Source organism: Chelonia mydas, chromosome 22, assembly GCF_015237465.2.
Source record: "Chelonia mydas isolate rCheMyd1 chromosome 22, rCheMyd1.pri.v2, whole genome shotgun sequence".
Classification (NCBI taxonomy): Eukaryota; Metazoa; Chordata; order Testudines; family Cheloniidae; genus Chelonia; species Chelonia mydas.
This window is the reverse complement of record NC_051262.2, coordinates 913,023-927,806: the sequence shown is the minus strand read 5'-3', so window position 1 is coordinate 927,806 and position 14,784 is coordinate 913,023. Positions and strand designations below refer to the sequence as shown.

At 41.6% G+C, this 14,784-nt stretch overlaps 1 protein-coding gene across 6 annotated transcripts in view; it reads left to right on the top strand.

Moving 5' to 3' along the window:
* PKNOX2 (PBX/knotted 1 homeobox 2) overlaps positions 1-14,520 on the top strand; it is a 711,797-nt gene extending 697,277 nt beyond the window's left edge. For all 6 annotated transcript variants that reach the window (XM_037882447.2, XM_037882446.2, XM_043534121.1 and 3 more), the window contains one exon: positions 10,422-14,520. In XM_037882447.2, the coding sequence (XP_037738375.1) occupies positions 10,422-10,648 (227 nt within the window). In that variant the 3' untranslated portion in view covers positions 10,649-14,520. The remainder of the gene's footprint in view (positions 1-10,421) is intronic.
* Positions 14,521-14,784: the final 264 nt, after the last annotated feature.

The window sequence follows — 14,784 nt, the reverse complement described above, 5'->3', positions numbered from 1 at the left end:
TGCACCAGAGGCAAATTTTAAGGTGATGGAAATAGTGGTTTAATTGGTCAGCATAAGTGAGTGTGAACATAAGATGGATGAATTCACACAGGGTAGGGCTGAGGTGCTGGGGATGTAACAGGAAAACAACCAACCGGATAGTGAAAGATAAAGTAAGCCCCAAAGTGGAAGTGTCAGAATTGAGGTTGCCGGTGCATATGTAATATGATAGTCTTTAATTACATGATCACATACTCTTTTTCCACAGGACTCTGCCTCATTCAGTACAGAGGAAGGACCGTGCTCAGGGAATGAGGCAGCTATTCAGTTTTTCCTTTCATTCTCACCATTCTGTGTGTGGCTTCTGCCTTATCTAGTGCCACCATCCGAACCCTGCGCCAAATATTAAATTATTAATTTCCTGTTGGGCTTTTCTATGGCGCTCATCATTGTGATATCTGAAACTCTCAACCAGTATTGAATGTATCTTCACAACTCCATTGAAGTTATGAGTGTATTATTTGCCCCATTTTACAGATGGGAAAACTGAGATGAAGTGATTTATCAAAGACAGATTTCAGGACCACCTGACTTCCAGCCCCATGTTCATTCCTCCAGCCCACAATCTATTACTGCTAGCAGGACTGAGCAACTCCCAGTGACTTTAGTTGCAGTTGTGAGCACTCAGCACTTCTGCAAATCAGTCCCAGGTGTCTCTCTGTCGGACCCAGGTGAGTAAGGAACACACAATTAGTGGCCATCTATAGAAATGTGGATTAACATAACTTGTCCCACATCACACAGGAACTCTGAAGCAGAGCTGGAGAAAGAATTCCGATCTTCTGACAGCTACAGCCTGAATCACAAAATCATCCATTCTTCTTCCTGCAGTCCCCCCTCTCATTCTCTACATGCCTTTCAACTTTAGAGAAAGTAAGGTAGAGGTCCTATAGAACTGCCTCATTCCCTACACAACCCAGATTCAATGTCTGAGTACCATCCATCCTATGCGCTGAATAAGGTAGAGTCCCGTGATCATGTAATTAAAGACTGTATCATAATATATATGCACAAGGAATGGAATGCAATCTTAACTCTGGTTTCAGAGTAGCAGCCGTGTTAGTCTGTATTCGCAAAAAGAAAAGGAGGACTTGTGGCACCTTAGAGACTAACCCATTTATTTGAGCATAAGCTTTCGTGAGCTACAGCTCACTTCATCGGATGCATTCAGTGGAAAATACAGTGAGGAGATTTATATACACACAGAACATGAAAAAAGGGTGTTATCATACACACTGTAAGGAGAGTGATCACTTAAGGTGAGCTACAGTGTGTATGATAACACCCATTTTTTCATGTTCTGTGTGTATATAAATCTCCTCACTGTATTTTCCATTGAATGCATCCGATGAAGTGAGCTGTAGCTCACGAAAGCTTATGCTCAAATAAATTGGTTAGTCTCTAAGGTGCCACAAGCACTCCTTTTCTTTAATCTTAACTCTGGTATTTCCTAAGTTTCAAGTGCTTGACTTTGCAGTTTTAATTATATTATTTGGACACTTTTTCCAGTGTAATTTCTTTTGTTTTTTAAAAAGAGGAAAATAATTCTGTTGTGTGCATCTGTAGGTACCCTCATTACGCATCAGCAAGGTCTGAGCCCACATCTCCAGCACAGGCTTTCACAATTTGAGCTACATTAGCTGGTATCAGGAGAAGGTTGCTGGTCTTTGTGAACCAGCCACCAGAGGCAGATTGAAACAGTGTGAGAGTAACCCCATTTTTAGACATCAGTGCCAAGCACAAAGATATGGAAGGTTCCTTCTAAGAGGCATTGTGGCTAAGTGAATAGGATTTGAGTCTCCCTTATGAGAACTATTTTTTAAAGGGTAAATGGGATGACCCAGGTAGTTGCAGGTCCCCAATGTTCCAAGACTTATAGAAAATCAATATTAAAATTACATGGCACACAGTAAACTGATTCAAAGCTGGCTAACTGATAAGTCTCAAAATGTAATTGTAAACAGGCAATCATGTGATTTCAGTGTGGTTCCAAGGGGATTGTCAATGACCTGGAAGAAACAATAAAATCATCACTGATAAAGTTTGTAGATGGCATAAAAATTGGGGGGTGTAAATAATAAAGAGGACAGTTCACTGATACAGAGTGATCTGGATCACTTGCACAAATATGATATTGTGATATTGCACAAATATGCATTTTAATACAGCTAAATGTAAATATATATACATCTCATAACAAAGAATATAGGCCATACTTACAGAATGGGGAACTCTATCCTGGGAAGCAATGACTCTGAAAAAGATTTGGAGGTGAACATGAGCTCCCCGTGTGATACTGTGGCCAAAAGGGCTAATTTGATCCTGGGATGCATAAACGGGAATCTCGAGCAATAGAGAATTTATTTTATCTCTGTATTTGGCACTGGTGCGAATGCTGCTGGAATATTGTGTCCAGTTTTGGTGTCCACAGTTCAAGAAGGCTATTGATAAATTGGAGTGGGTTCAGAGAAGAGCCACAAGAATGATTAAAGGATCAAGGTGCTCAATCTATTTAGCTTAACAAAGAGAAGGTTAAGGGATGACTTGATTACAGTCTGTAAGTACCTAAATGGGGGACACATATTTAATAATGGGTGCTTCCGTCTAGCAGGAAAAGGTACAACATGATCCAATGACTGGAATTTGAAGCGAAACAAATTTAGCCTGGAAATAAGGTGTAAATTTTTTAACAGTGAGAGTAATGAACCATTGGAGCAATTTAAGAAGCGTTGTGGCATCACTGACTATTTTAAAATCCAGATTGGATGTTTTTCTAAAAGCTCTGCCCTAGGAATTATTGTGAGGTAGGTTTTTGGCCTCTGCTATGCAAGGGATCAGACTAGATGCTTCCAAAGATCCCTTCTGGCTTGGGAATCTAGGAATAAAACAACAGCTTTAGCTAAAGAACCATTTGTAATATTGTTCGAAGACCGCAAACCAACCTTTAATTCTATTATTAAAGACTCAGGGGAGAATTGATTTTTTGCTATATGGGATCAGCCTAAGGTCAACTTGCTCATCACACTTGAAACACCAGCTGTTGGAAGTTAGGTAGGAAATATGGTCTAGAGAAAAGGGCCCTGGATGGGGATTGAGGGGACCTCTCTATGGAACTTAGATAGCCCAACTGAGCACCTCTCAATATTTAATGTGTTTATCCTCACAACAGCCCTGTGAGAGATATTTTTATTCCCATTTTTACTGATGGGGAGCTGAGTCACAGAGAAATTAAGGGCTGGATTCACAAGGGGACTTAGGCGTTGCATCATCTTATTCCTAGGTACCCTGCCACCCAATCAAATTCACAACCCCAAGTTAAGCACTTAGGCTTCCTATCCAATGCCTGGGGAGAGTTAGGTTCTTGGGACACCCCGGACTGAAAGTCACCTTGTTACCCCTTCCTCAGTGAGAGAGAGCCTTGCCATGTGCATGCATGCCAACTCCCTTGCACCACAAGCCTTCAACCACTCAGGCACTCCCCTCTGGGCTGTGCCAGTTCTCTTTTGCCTTGCACGTTAACAGTCCCTGAGTCCCCTGATATTCAGTCCCTGTCACTGGCTACTCACAGAAATCCCAGATCCTCTCCCCCGAAAGGAGCAGTTTACCAGTTTTACTGTAAACCACTGCTCCGGTAAACCACATAGAACTTGTAATGAACCAAAAGAAGGGTTATTTAAGGAAGAACAGAGATTCTTCTAGAAACAAAAGAGAGTGAGGGAAACAAATAGCCTTTAAGGCCAGAGTTCAGAGAATCCTCATTGCCAGATGGAGCACTGGACAGGGGAGACTTTAATCTTAGGGACAGGCAAACACCAGGCAAGAATAACTTGCTATCACTGTTCTTTGTGGGCAAAACAAAATCATAAATGAAAACCTGTGTCTAATAAAGTAGGTTTTCCTCCCAGAGTTCAGACTGTTGTACCCAAGAATGAGGATCCAAACTCTATGAAAACACCACCGCTTCACAAGAGGTTTCCTCAGTGAGTAGATACAGAGTGCTTCTCCTTCTCCTGTGCTATAATGAAAACAGCCTTTTGTGTCTGTTCCCAGAAACCCTGTCTTGTTGTGAAGTTCCTTTCTTACCCTCACATGGTTTCAATTGTTTGCAATTGCCTCTGATGTTTTTCCACTGAAAGTTTTAGCATTGCAAAATGCAAATGGGCCATCACTAAGACACATTAACCACTGGTGACTAATTTCTACTCCTAGTCCTATGCATCCGATGAAGTGAGCTGTAGCTCACGAAAGCTCATGCTCAAATAAACTGGTTAGTCTCTAAGGTGCCACAAGTACTCCTTTTCTTTTTACTCCTAGTCCGTAAATCATCATTTCAATATAAATTAATTTTTTCTTAAAATTCACCCGACATACATTTTGCAATGATTATGAATCTTGAAATGCTACGAGTTCTCTGTAGACACTGTTCATGTTGCTCTTGATGGATAAATATCCTGTAAAATGTGTTTGGTGTGGTGAGTTTGTCAGGTCTGAGGTGAGTGTTGTTTGGAAAGAACCAGAGACCCTTTGTTAATGAGCTGTATGTCACAGGCACCAACAAAGGGGCTTTCAGAAGCCAGCAAACTGAGCAGGTCGCCACCTAAGCTAGCCGGGAGTGAAATGAGAAAAAAGGGACAGATCCCCAAAGGTGATGAGGTGCCTAACTCCCATGGACCTGGGCCTTAGGAGCCTGACTGACAGGTTGAAGGGAGGCGCCTCCCTCTCCCTGGCCATCTCTGCCATGAACCCTCTGCTAGAGCTAGGCACCAAATCCAGTCTTTTCTTGTGAGAAATCCAAACCCAACTCCTCAGCATACCCCAATAGCCTAAGGGTTAGGGCACTCAGCTGGGGTGTGCGAGACCTCGATTCAAAGCCTTGTTCTACTTGATTTAGATCAGGAACCTGAAACTAGGTCTCCCATGCCAATTCCTGGCTCTTGGGCATTCTGAATGTCACTTTCTGCTTTTTCATAAGAAAGGGCCAACTTGACTTAGGTGCCTCACTGGAGAAGAGGGTTCCCAACTGGGAATGTGGTTGAACTAGACCATTTCTTGTTTAAAGAAAGAAGTTTGTATCCGCCTATTCTTAAACTCATGAATTAATGGAACATAAATCTGGTTCTCACTAGGTTTGTGGAATTCCCTTTGGGTCTTCATGTACTGCTGCAGAGTGCTTTCCTAATGACTGGTACATCAGCCAGGAATATTTAAAAAATAATCTTGCGATATCTTGAGAGTTGGCCAAGTCATGAAGTTGTCAGTCCTAGATTAGAGTCAGAAAGACACTGAGAATTCATATAGGGACATAAGCTGCATAAAATCATTGACTTTTCAACTGGATAAAAACCAGAAAATTTAACAAAATCACCTCTTAAAATTTCTTGTCCACTATTAGACTAAAAGCTGTTTCTGAGCTGCTGTAGGCAGCACTGGCTCTAAACTTCACTTATATCACAGATATACAGATTGCATTTCCCCTGCTCTCTGAAGATGCTGCTATAAATAATTCAAGCAGATGTTGTTTTGACAGGATCCCCAGGGTGCAGCCTGGGACCGTGGGACTGCTGTGCCCCCTTAACTCTCCAGTCTGGGCTGTCTCTCACAGTGCCTTGCTAGTGACAAGTAGCAAACCCCTCCAGGGGCTGTTATCACTCAGTACAACCACATGTGGAACCCCACAGCCATCTTGAATGCTGCCAGAGCCACTCATAAATCACAGAGAAAGGCACCAGACAAATCCCACCCCCCAGCTCCCAGCCTTGTACCTCAGGAATATACCATCTTACGTTGCTCAAGACGAGCAGTGCAAATTTATTAATTGGTTCACCACTTCATCAGTAGAAAGTGGATATACACCAGCCTTTGTAAATCTGAGCAGGTTTACCAAACACTCCAAGAAAATTCACTGGTAAAGATCAACAGTTAAACAAATTTATTGACTACTAAAGATAGATTTTAAGTGATTTATAAGTGATAGGCAAAAGATCAGAGTTAGTTACCAAAATAAAACAAAATATAAGCATGCAGTCTAAACTCTCAACCCTATTAGACTGGGCAACATCTAGATTAAGCAGTTTTTCTCACCCCGCTGGATATTGCAGTTCATAGTACACAGATTTCACCCTTGAGACCTGGGCCAGTCTCCTCTGTTGGGGTCTTCAGTCTTCTGAGTGTCCTTGTTGCTTGCAGCATAGGTGGGGGAAGGAGAAAGGCCAAGCATGGGGCCCTGTGTTCTGACCCATGTGCTTGGAGAACACAAATCCAGGCTTGTGTGGTGGGCATTGCTGAGTCCTCAGGCAAGCAAGGTTGAGCAATTCCCCTGGTGTGGCCTTATACAGGTGAGTCATTGAATTGTAGTTCCCCTGCTGGACAATGGCTGGTGATGTCTGTTCAGCATCCACACAGGTATTCGTTACCTCCCTTGGCATTGTCTCTGGAGAACTAGTATCTGAGCGCCTCCAAAAACCCACAGCATATTTTAGTGATAACCATACAACACTATTCTCATAACTTCATATGCATTAATGATATACATATTTAGATAGAACAGTGACTTTCAGCAGATCATAATCTTTCCCCTGATACCTCACATGGCCTGCTTTATATGCAATATCACAATTATATATAAATGAGGAATATGGGGGTTACAGGATGCTCTCCAACATATAGAATGTCCCGGTTGTGTTAACTGCTTTTCTTGAATAGTTTCTTATCCTGCACTTTCCCAATATTATATGTTTTAAAAACAGATTAAACAATGAATAATTCAAACAGCCAGAGATTTTACAATCTGATTTGCAAGGCTTTTCTCTGTGTGTTAATAAGATGGGGGAGTGTTATTACTTTACTCATTACTGCTTTTGACCTTAGCTTAAGTGAAGAGCAGCAAACACTGAGGGCAGCTGCCAATGTACTAAAAGTCATAACTCTCCAGATGAGAAGGAGCATTTGGGAAAAGGGGAGGATGAGATGCAGAGACATTTACAAAATAGGGAGAAAAATAAGCACAAGTGCAATAATGTGAAAATGAAAGTGAGAAACAGAGAGAAGACGAAGGAAAAGCAGAGAGGCGTAACATTCAGTGTTGCCAGCTCTTGGAGTTCTCATGATGTTATTGTGAGTCTCACAGTATTAGGTGTTTTTCTTAAAGCCCCAGCTCATGGAGGCATGTGCTTAGATGAGAATCTCAGCATTCTCCCCCCACCTTTTATTTTTAAGTAAATCGTGGTTGTGGAGAAAAGCTTGAAAACATGATTTTTAAACCAATCTCCTGGATTTTTGAGGGGCCTTACTAATGAGTTTTGAAGGCTTAGAGATGGAAGTACTTGTGGAGGTTAGCCTCCCTTTCCCCAAAACCTAGGAATGCTGACATACTTCATTTGCCTTCTGGACCCTTTTTTGCAAACCTGCCCTGGTCTAGCCCCCAGTTATCTCAGAGACTACTTCTCCCCTGATGTCCCACCATGACAACTGTGCTCAGAAGATACATTCTGGCTAGCAGAATGAAGGGTGATGCTCACAGGAGCAGGAAACAGGGCATCTTAAATCTGAAATCCAGCAGCCTGTAGGTTCACCGCTTTCTGTTTAGGCTCCCCACTGACTGCAGGCTGCATTGCAATCATATAGTCATAATATCTAGAGGTGGAAAGGACATATTAGGTCATCCAGTGCACATCCCAAGAATGGGTGCAATACAGGGTTGTTCCTTACAGGGCATTTCCCTGTATTCTGTCCAGTCTGATTTTAAGTGTCCCAAGCAATGGAGCCTGCTCCATTTGTGTTCAGAGACTGTTCCATACCAAATCCATCTCACTGACAGGGATTCCCTGATGTTGAACCTAACTTTTCCCTGTCTTAATTTCATCCAGTTTATCCTAGTTAAATCTCTTGTATATCACTAAGTAATTTCTATTCCTCCTTAGTGTTAATACCTTGTAGATATTTCCAGTCTGTTAGCCTGTCTCTTATAAATTGCAGCTTATTCGTGCTATTCCTGCAAGTCATTCTCTAAACCCTTATTGTCCATCCATCTGTACAGTGGGTTTCCCCTTCTCTCTTAGGAACTTGGAAGCGGATCAGAGTTTTGACCCTGGGCTGGGCTTTAGGGAACAAGTTCCAGAATTGTCTGCATTCAAGTGGAGCAAATGGCAAGATTCAGGCCTCCATTTTCAGCACAACTATTTTACTATTGCAACTCACTGGCAGTAGCCTGTCTTGTTCTCTGTGTTTCTGGTTAATTTCCCCAGTGTATTGGATGTATTTTTCCAAGATGAGTCTGTTTTAATTATTTTCAGCCCATGTCTCCAATCTTTTTTGATCACTTTTTGATTCTTTTATCCTCACAGGTGTTTGCAGCTCCTCCCAATATTGTACGAGGTGTAAATGTATTTAGTGCACTGTTCTGCTCTTTTAACACAGATTGCTATTTACCATCGCTAGTCTTAGAGATGTTTGGTCAGTTGTAGTGTGGAGGAACAAAATGTTTGCCCAGTGTTTTGGGGATGATATTGGGCCAGATCCTAAGCTGGTGTAAATTGGTGCAGGTCTGTTGACTTCAGTGGAGCTCTACTGATTTACATCAGCTGAGGATCTGGTTCATTTTGGTTGGTGGTAACCAAGGTAAAGTGTGATCCAGATATTACAGTGATGGGCACTTATAAATACGTATAATGATAACAACCTTAAAGTGTTGCTTAGAAGAGAAATATTAGCAAAGTGTAAAGAAGTAGCAGGTTGGTGACGTGAGTGCATAGCCTTTCTGGGAATAGACTCTGAAATGCCTGACATATTCAAGCAACCATACACATGTCCCTGAGTGCTTGTATTCAACTAGCACTCCACAGCATCAGTCAGTGGGAGCTATGGTACCAGCACCCCAGAAAACCTTGACTTGTCTCTTGGGCTGGAGGTGTCCAGTGCCATCAACCTAAGCATTAAAAAATTACAAATCAGGCCCCTCAAAATCATGCGATTGGCTAAAAATTGAACATTTGCAACCAACAAACAAACAAATAAAAAGTCAGGGTTTTTTTATTTGCCTCCTGGTTCCTGAGCCTTTTGGGTGGTCTTGGGTCACATTGTCAGGTTTTTCTCCACAACCATGAGGGCTAGAATCTTGTTATTTGAATGAAAGCTTTGATTCTCATATATTGATATGACTCCAGCAGAAGGGGCTTCAAGAACAACATCAAATATTGAAAGACTCATGCAAAATTTGCAAAATTTGGCAGCACTGTCAGATGCCAGGTGCACACAGACCTGTTAAGACTCTTGATTTAGCCAGAAGGCTCCTGTTTACAGCTGCCCTCTGAGTTGCTCCTTCGGAAGAGCTTAAATCTCCTTGAGAACTGCAGAGATGCTCTTGGCTTCATCTCCACAGGAAGAGTGGTTCTAGGGGGATCTCCATGGTTAGACTTGGAAGTCTGGCTAGAGTGACACTAGAGTCATTTCTCCCTGCCCAGAGGCATCTGCAAGCTGGAACCAGGGATTGGCAGCAAGAGCAGCGTGTCCCAGTCAGGCAATGAGCAGCCAGTTAGACATTTGGCAGCCTCGTCAGAGCAACTCCCAGCTGATGGCAGGAAGCAGCCTGATCCCCCTCCCAGACAAGGGAAGCAGCAGCCACCATCAATGGCTAGTATCAGAAACTCAATTACAGCCCTTCTGTCCAGTCCTTGGGCAAGGAGCAGCAAGGGCCACAGCCGCAAGAAACTGTCAGTCACCTCTCCACTAGAAGTTTTTATGTTCTCAAAGTTCCTTCCAGGCTGCAGTTTTACCAGGCTCATGTTCTGGTCATTAGGACATTTTATATCATGTATGTAAATAAAGTGATGCATGGTAATAAAATATGCAAATTAATCCACTAAGCATAAAACCTCCAGAATTGTGAAACTTCAGCTTCAACATGTATGCATACGAGTTTGAACACTTCAGCCTCTGTCCCTTTGTGCCTCAGTTTTCCCATCTCTACAATATGGATACTACTACTACTACTACTAATAATAATAATAATAATAATAAATTAATAATAATACCCATCTTTTTAAAGCTCTGTTAGATCCTCAGATAAAACTTCCATGTATTGATGGTAGTGTTTTCCACACTGAATATGTCAGATTCAAACTTATTACTGAAAATTCAGCTGCTATGTTGTTTTACCAGAAATATTGATGTGTAAATCTGTGATTACGACTGAAAATGTATTAGGTTAAAGAGAAGGTTTGATTTTCACATCTCGTATTGAATGGGAGGTACGGCAAATGCCAACCAATGTGGATCAATCCATAGCAAGTCAGCAGTCATGGCATTGTTGTCAGATGGCATTGTTGCCTCAGCAAGGTAAAACGTGCAAATGTAATTCTTTATATCAGGTGTTATTTTCATTTTAGGCTCCTTAATTATGGACAACCTGCAGTCCCTGTCTTCCGATAATGCTACCATTGCTATGCAGCAGGCCATGATGGCAGCTCATGACGACTCACTTGATGGAACAGAAGATGAGGAGGAGGATGAAATGGAGGAAGAAGAAGAAGAAGAACTGGAGGAAGACAATGATGAGCTCCAGACAACGAATGTCAGTGACCTTGGCTTGGAGCAGAGTGACTCATTGGAGTAGTAAAGAATTGAAGGTTCCCTGATTTACGGTAGAGCAGATGCCTCCTGGGAAGATGTTTGCCTACCTAAATCAGCAGCCTGAGGAATTTTAGAGGAACCCTGATCTTTGACATACAAGCCCCCCACATCGCTTTAAAAATTATGTATGACAAAATCAAGTAATGATACCCTTACAAAGTGTCCTGCTTGCCTGCAACACACTGCAGCTATGGACAAGAGTGCACATTTAAGAGACCAGTAGAATGTGCAGGGTTATTATTTAAGTGAAGGACACATGTTTACAAGGCACATATTGTGGCCAGTTTTTTGTTGTTGTTGTTGTTGTTGTTTTTGATAAGAACAAAAGTGTTTTTAGGGCAAGCTGTTTTCTGTATGACTGAGTCTTTGATGGATGTTATCATGCAATGCCTTTTTTGACATGCAGGTGAGAGGCAGGTCTGTTTTCATTTTCATTGCTTTTATGAAAGATTTATAGATGCAAAAGGATTGATGCTTTTTTTAAGTAAAAGATTGTAATGATTATAAATATCTAACTGTAGGGAAATCAGAGTTTGCAAATTGTCAGAATTTAAAACTGAACCTTGAAAGACTTTAGTCTTGGATCCACTTAGATTCCTGATTAGTGCTGATTAAATGAATGTCAACTCTTCAGACTTTCATCTCTTCCTATACCAGAGTGACAAACCCCAGGAAGTACAGACGGGGGACACACATGCTGGTGTAAATCGGTCTGATGATTGGGCACCAGACTCTGAGCTGAGCAGCCTTTGTAAGAGAACCGAAAACTTAGAAACTTTTAATTTAATGTTCTGCTTGTGATACAGTCAGTGAAATTTCGAGGCTATAGGTGCAATGTCAAATGACCAAGAATGCCCTCAAGTGATGCCATCTAGGTGCCATTAAATGTTTAGAAGATCACAAATACTCAAGAAATAATTGGGTGTTCTTATGTTTTAATGAAATATTGACAAAAATGCTAAATTTGCCTTGTTCACCTGAAACATAGTCAGATTTCAGAATGCTGAAAGCAATCTCATATTCTGCTATGCTACAGTGCAAGCCATCTCTCTTTGATCTCCTGGTTTTGAGAATTCATGGATTTCTGAACTAGGAAAAGGTTTTTTGAGCTAGCTGAAGTTGCTCTCCAGATGGTGAAATATAAAAATGCCCCTTGCATTACTTCAGCCTCTTCTGTGGAATCCCCACCAGCTATCCCTCTCAGGTAAAGCATTCTGCCGAGAGATTGACGAAAAGCCGTCTTGAAATAAGATGCTCATTGAGGCGATGTCTACACTGCGGCAGGGAGCACGCTTCCCAGTGTGGCTAGACAGACACTTGTTAGCTCTGCTCAAATTAGTGTGCTAAAAATAGCAGAGCTAACAAGTGTCTGTCTAGCCACCCTGGGAAGCACTCTCCCTGCCGCAGTGTGGACATAGCCTTAGCCATGTTTAATAGCAGGAAGGTGGGATCAGAGCCATAAAAGTTTTCTTCACTGAATGTGGAAGACATTTCATGAAGCACTGGCAAAACTAATCACAGACAAGACTTTCCTGAGATCAGAAACATTTGCTGACCTGACTAACATATATACAAATATAGTAAACAAATAAGAATCTGATTATGGATATAAGCACAGAAATGGCAACAAAGGCCCTCTTGTATTCACACAGTAGGAAGGAAATAAACTCCCCTTGATAGAAAGAGACTTCACCCCCAAAACATCACTTGCACTCAATCTCCTCCTCTCTCCACACACCATGGTAGTGAATGGTAGAACTGAATATGGTTGTGTTGTCCATAAAATTTCATTGAATGAACTTTCAGTTCATTTGTAGGAGAACAATTTCAGTGACAAGCCTTGGATGGCAACAGGCTGAGAATGACAGTTAGCAAAACAGCTGGGAACCTCCAAATTCCATCTTTGAGGAGCAGCCAGTAACTGAGACTGAGGAAGGGCTTTCTGAAATGAATGTATTCTTCCCTACCATGAGCTGATAGTGGAAGCTTTAATAGAAATTTGAGAAAGAAACAATCTTATTTATAATCAGTGTTATAGAGCAATATGTTTTGCTTCCTTTCCATGCCATAATTAGATCACATTTCCCCTTTGAAAATGCAGCGGCATTAGGGCAGCCAGAAAATAAGAATTCCATTCCACAATCAATTGACATATAAGAACACAAGCAAACTGACATTTGCACATCTGAGAGCAACCACTCAAGGGCCAGTAGCCTGAGGGTTAGGATACTCAGCTGTGGGGTAGAAGATGCAGATTCCAGGCCCTGCTCTAATTCAAAGCAGAGATTGGACCTGTGTCTCCACATCCTAGGGAAATGTCGTCACCAACAGGCAAAAGAGCTGGGTCTTATCTTCACTTCAAAGTTAGGACAACATAGCTACGGTGTTCATGGGTTTGAAAAATTCACACCCCCAGAGTGATGTAGGTATGCTGATCTAAGCCCTGGGATAGATGCGGCCAGGTCGACGAAAGATTTCTTTCATTGTCCTAGCTACTGCCACCCAGAGAGGTGGATTGCTTACAGCAATGGAAGAACCCCTTCCATCAGTGCAGGAAGTGTCACTGTCAGTGTTATAGCCGTACTACTGTAGCACCCGTCGTGTAGACATGGCTGCAGTCTCTCTCACCTGTTGGAGCTGTGCCACTTTGTATAAACAATTAAATGTTAATTGGACCAGAGAGAGATGGTCTCTGTTGCCTGGCTTTCTCTCTCTCTCTCTCTTCCCAGAAATTCCATACTGGACCTGAGAAATCATCCCGTTGAGAATGATGCATTTCAGTGAAAATTTTTGGTTTTGAAAATTCTGCCTTTTCGAATGAAAAAAATGGTTTGGCAGAAAATTTCCAGCCAGCTGACAGCTAGGATGGAAGCTTTATTTTTCTGGTTCATATTCTTACTTAAATATGCACACACGCCAACACCAGCCCAGCACTAAGGACTGTGTACACAACTTATTCTTGATGGAGCTAATTAACACACACTGAGTTTTGAGACAGTTTCAGTGACTTGAATGTTTTATGACAGAGTTTGATTCCATTTTTAAGTATTATTTTTCTGTAACAATGATTTTTCCTGGCCCCTGAACAATAGTTTCCAGTTTGCTCCTTCTTTTGCCTCTTGAGAGTTGAGAGGTTTGATTATCTACAATAAGGGTTGAATCCATGATAATTCCTTGGGAATTTATTGGACTGGCAATGGGCATAAGGGCCTGTTTTCAGTACTGATATGGCGTGAATGTAATATGTAATTTCATAGAAATTTCATTGTAATCTAGTATTAATTCATGTCCATTTATTATAAAGTGCTATCAGATGAGATTTTGCAGCTGTATCTTATTGTGAGTTTATTTATATGTTCTTGATTAAGGATTAGGAATAAAGGATAAGAGAAATCTAGGTCAATGAAAGGGACCCAGTGTTACCCAAGACATGAGTTCTCTGAATGTGATTCCCCTTGGCAGGCTTCAAAATTGAAAATTGCTGTAATTCTCAAAGGTTATGTATGAAATTTTAGCCATTCATCATAGCTACCACCTTAACTACCTGGTAAGAATGACTGGAAGACAAGAGCTCTCTGCCTCAGAGAAGGCACCAATAAACTGCTCAATTAAGCTGAAAATATTCTCAAAATCCAGAAGTGCGGTATGTGTCTGGACAACAGGAACAGATATGCAGGTCTGAAGAGTCATTTCAGTCTATCCAAGAGAGAGTTACAGATCGCATTGCGCCTTCTGGGCATTCCATACCTTGGATTGTGAGTCCAATATGCTCACAGCTGGTTAACAAAATTAATGGATTTTTAAATAAAGTAAAGTAAAATAAAATAAAATAAAAAATTCTGAGATTGCTTAGTACATCACCTCGGGCTAATTCATTGCTCTTTTTCCTGCTTTAACCTTTTACTGCTGTCTTCTTGTCTTTCTACTTGAGGCTTCCATGAGTACAGAATGAATTAGCAGCTCCATTGCTCTTCCAACACATGTAGACAGTTCCTTTCAGAGAAGAGGTTGATGGCAGCAGAATATCCCCTTGTAGCTCCAGTCCTCCCTGCAATTCAGCAAGATCCATCCTTCTGCATTAACAGGGCATGGCAGCCCCTCAAGGGACTTGAGAGTAGG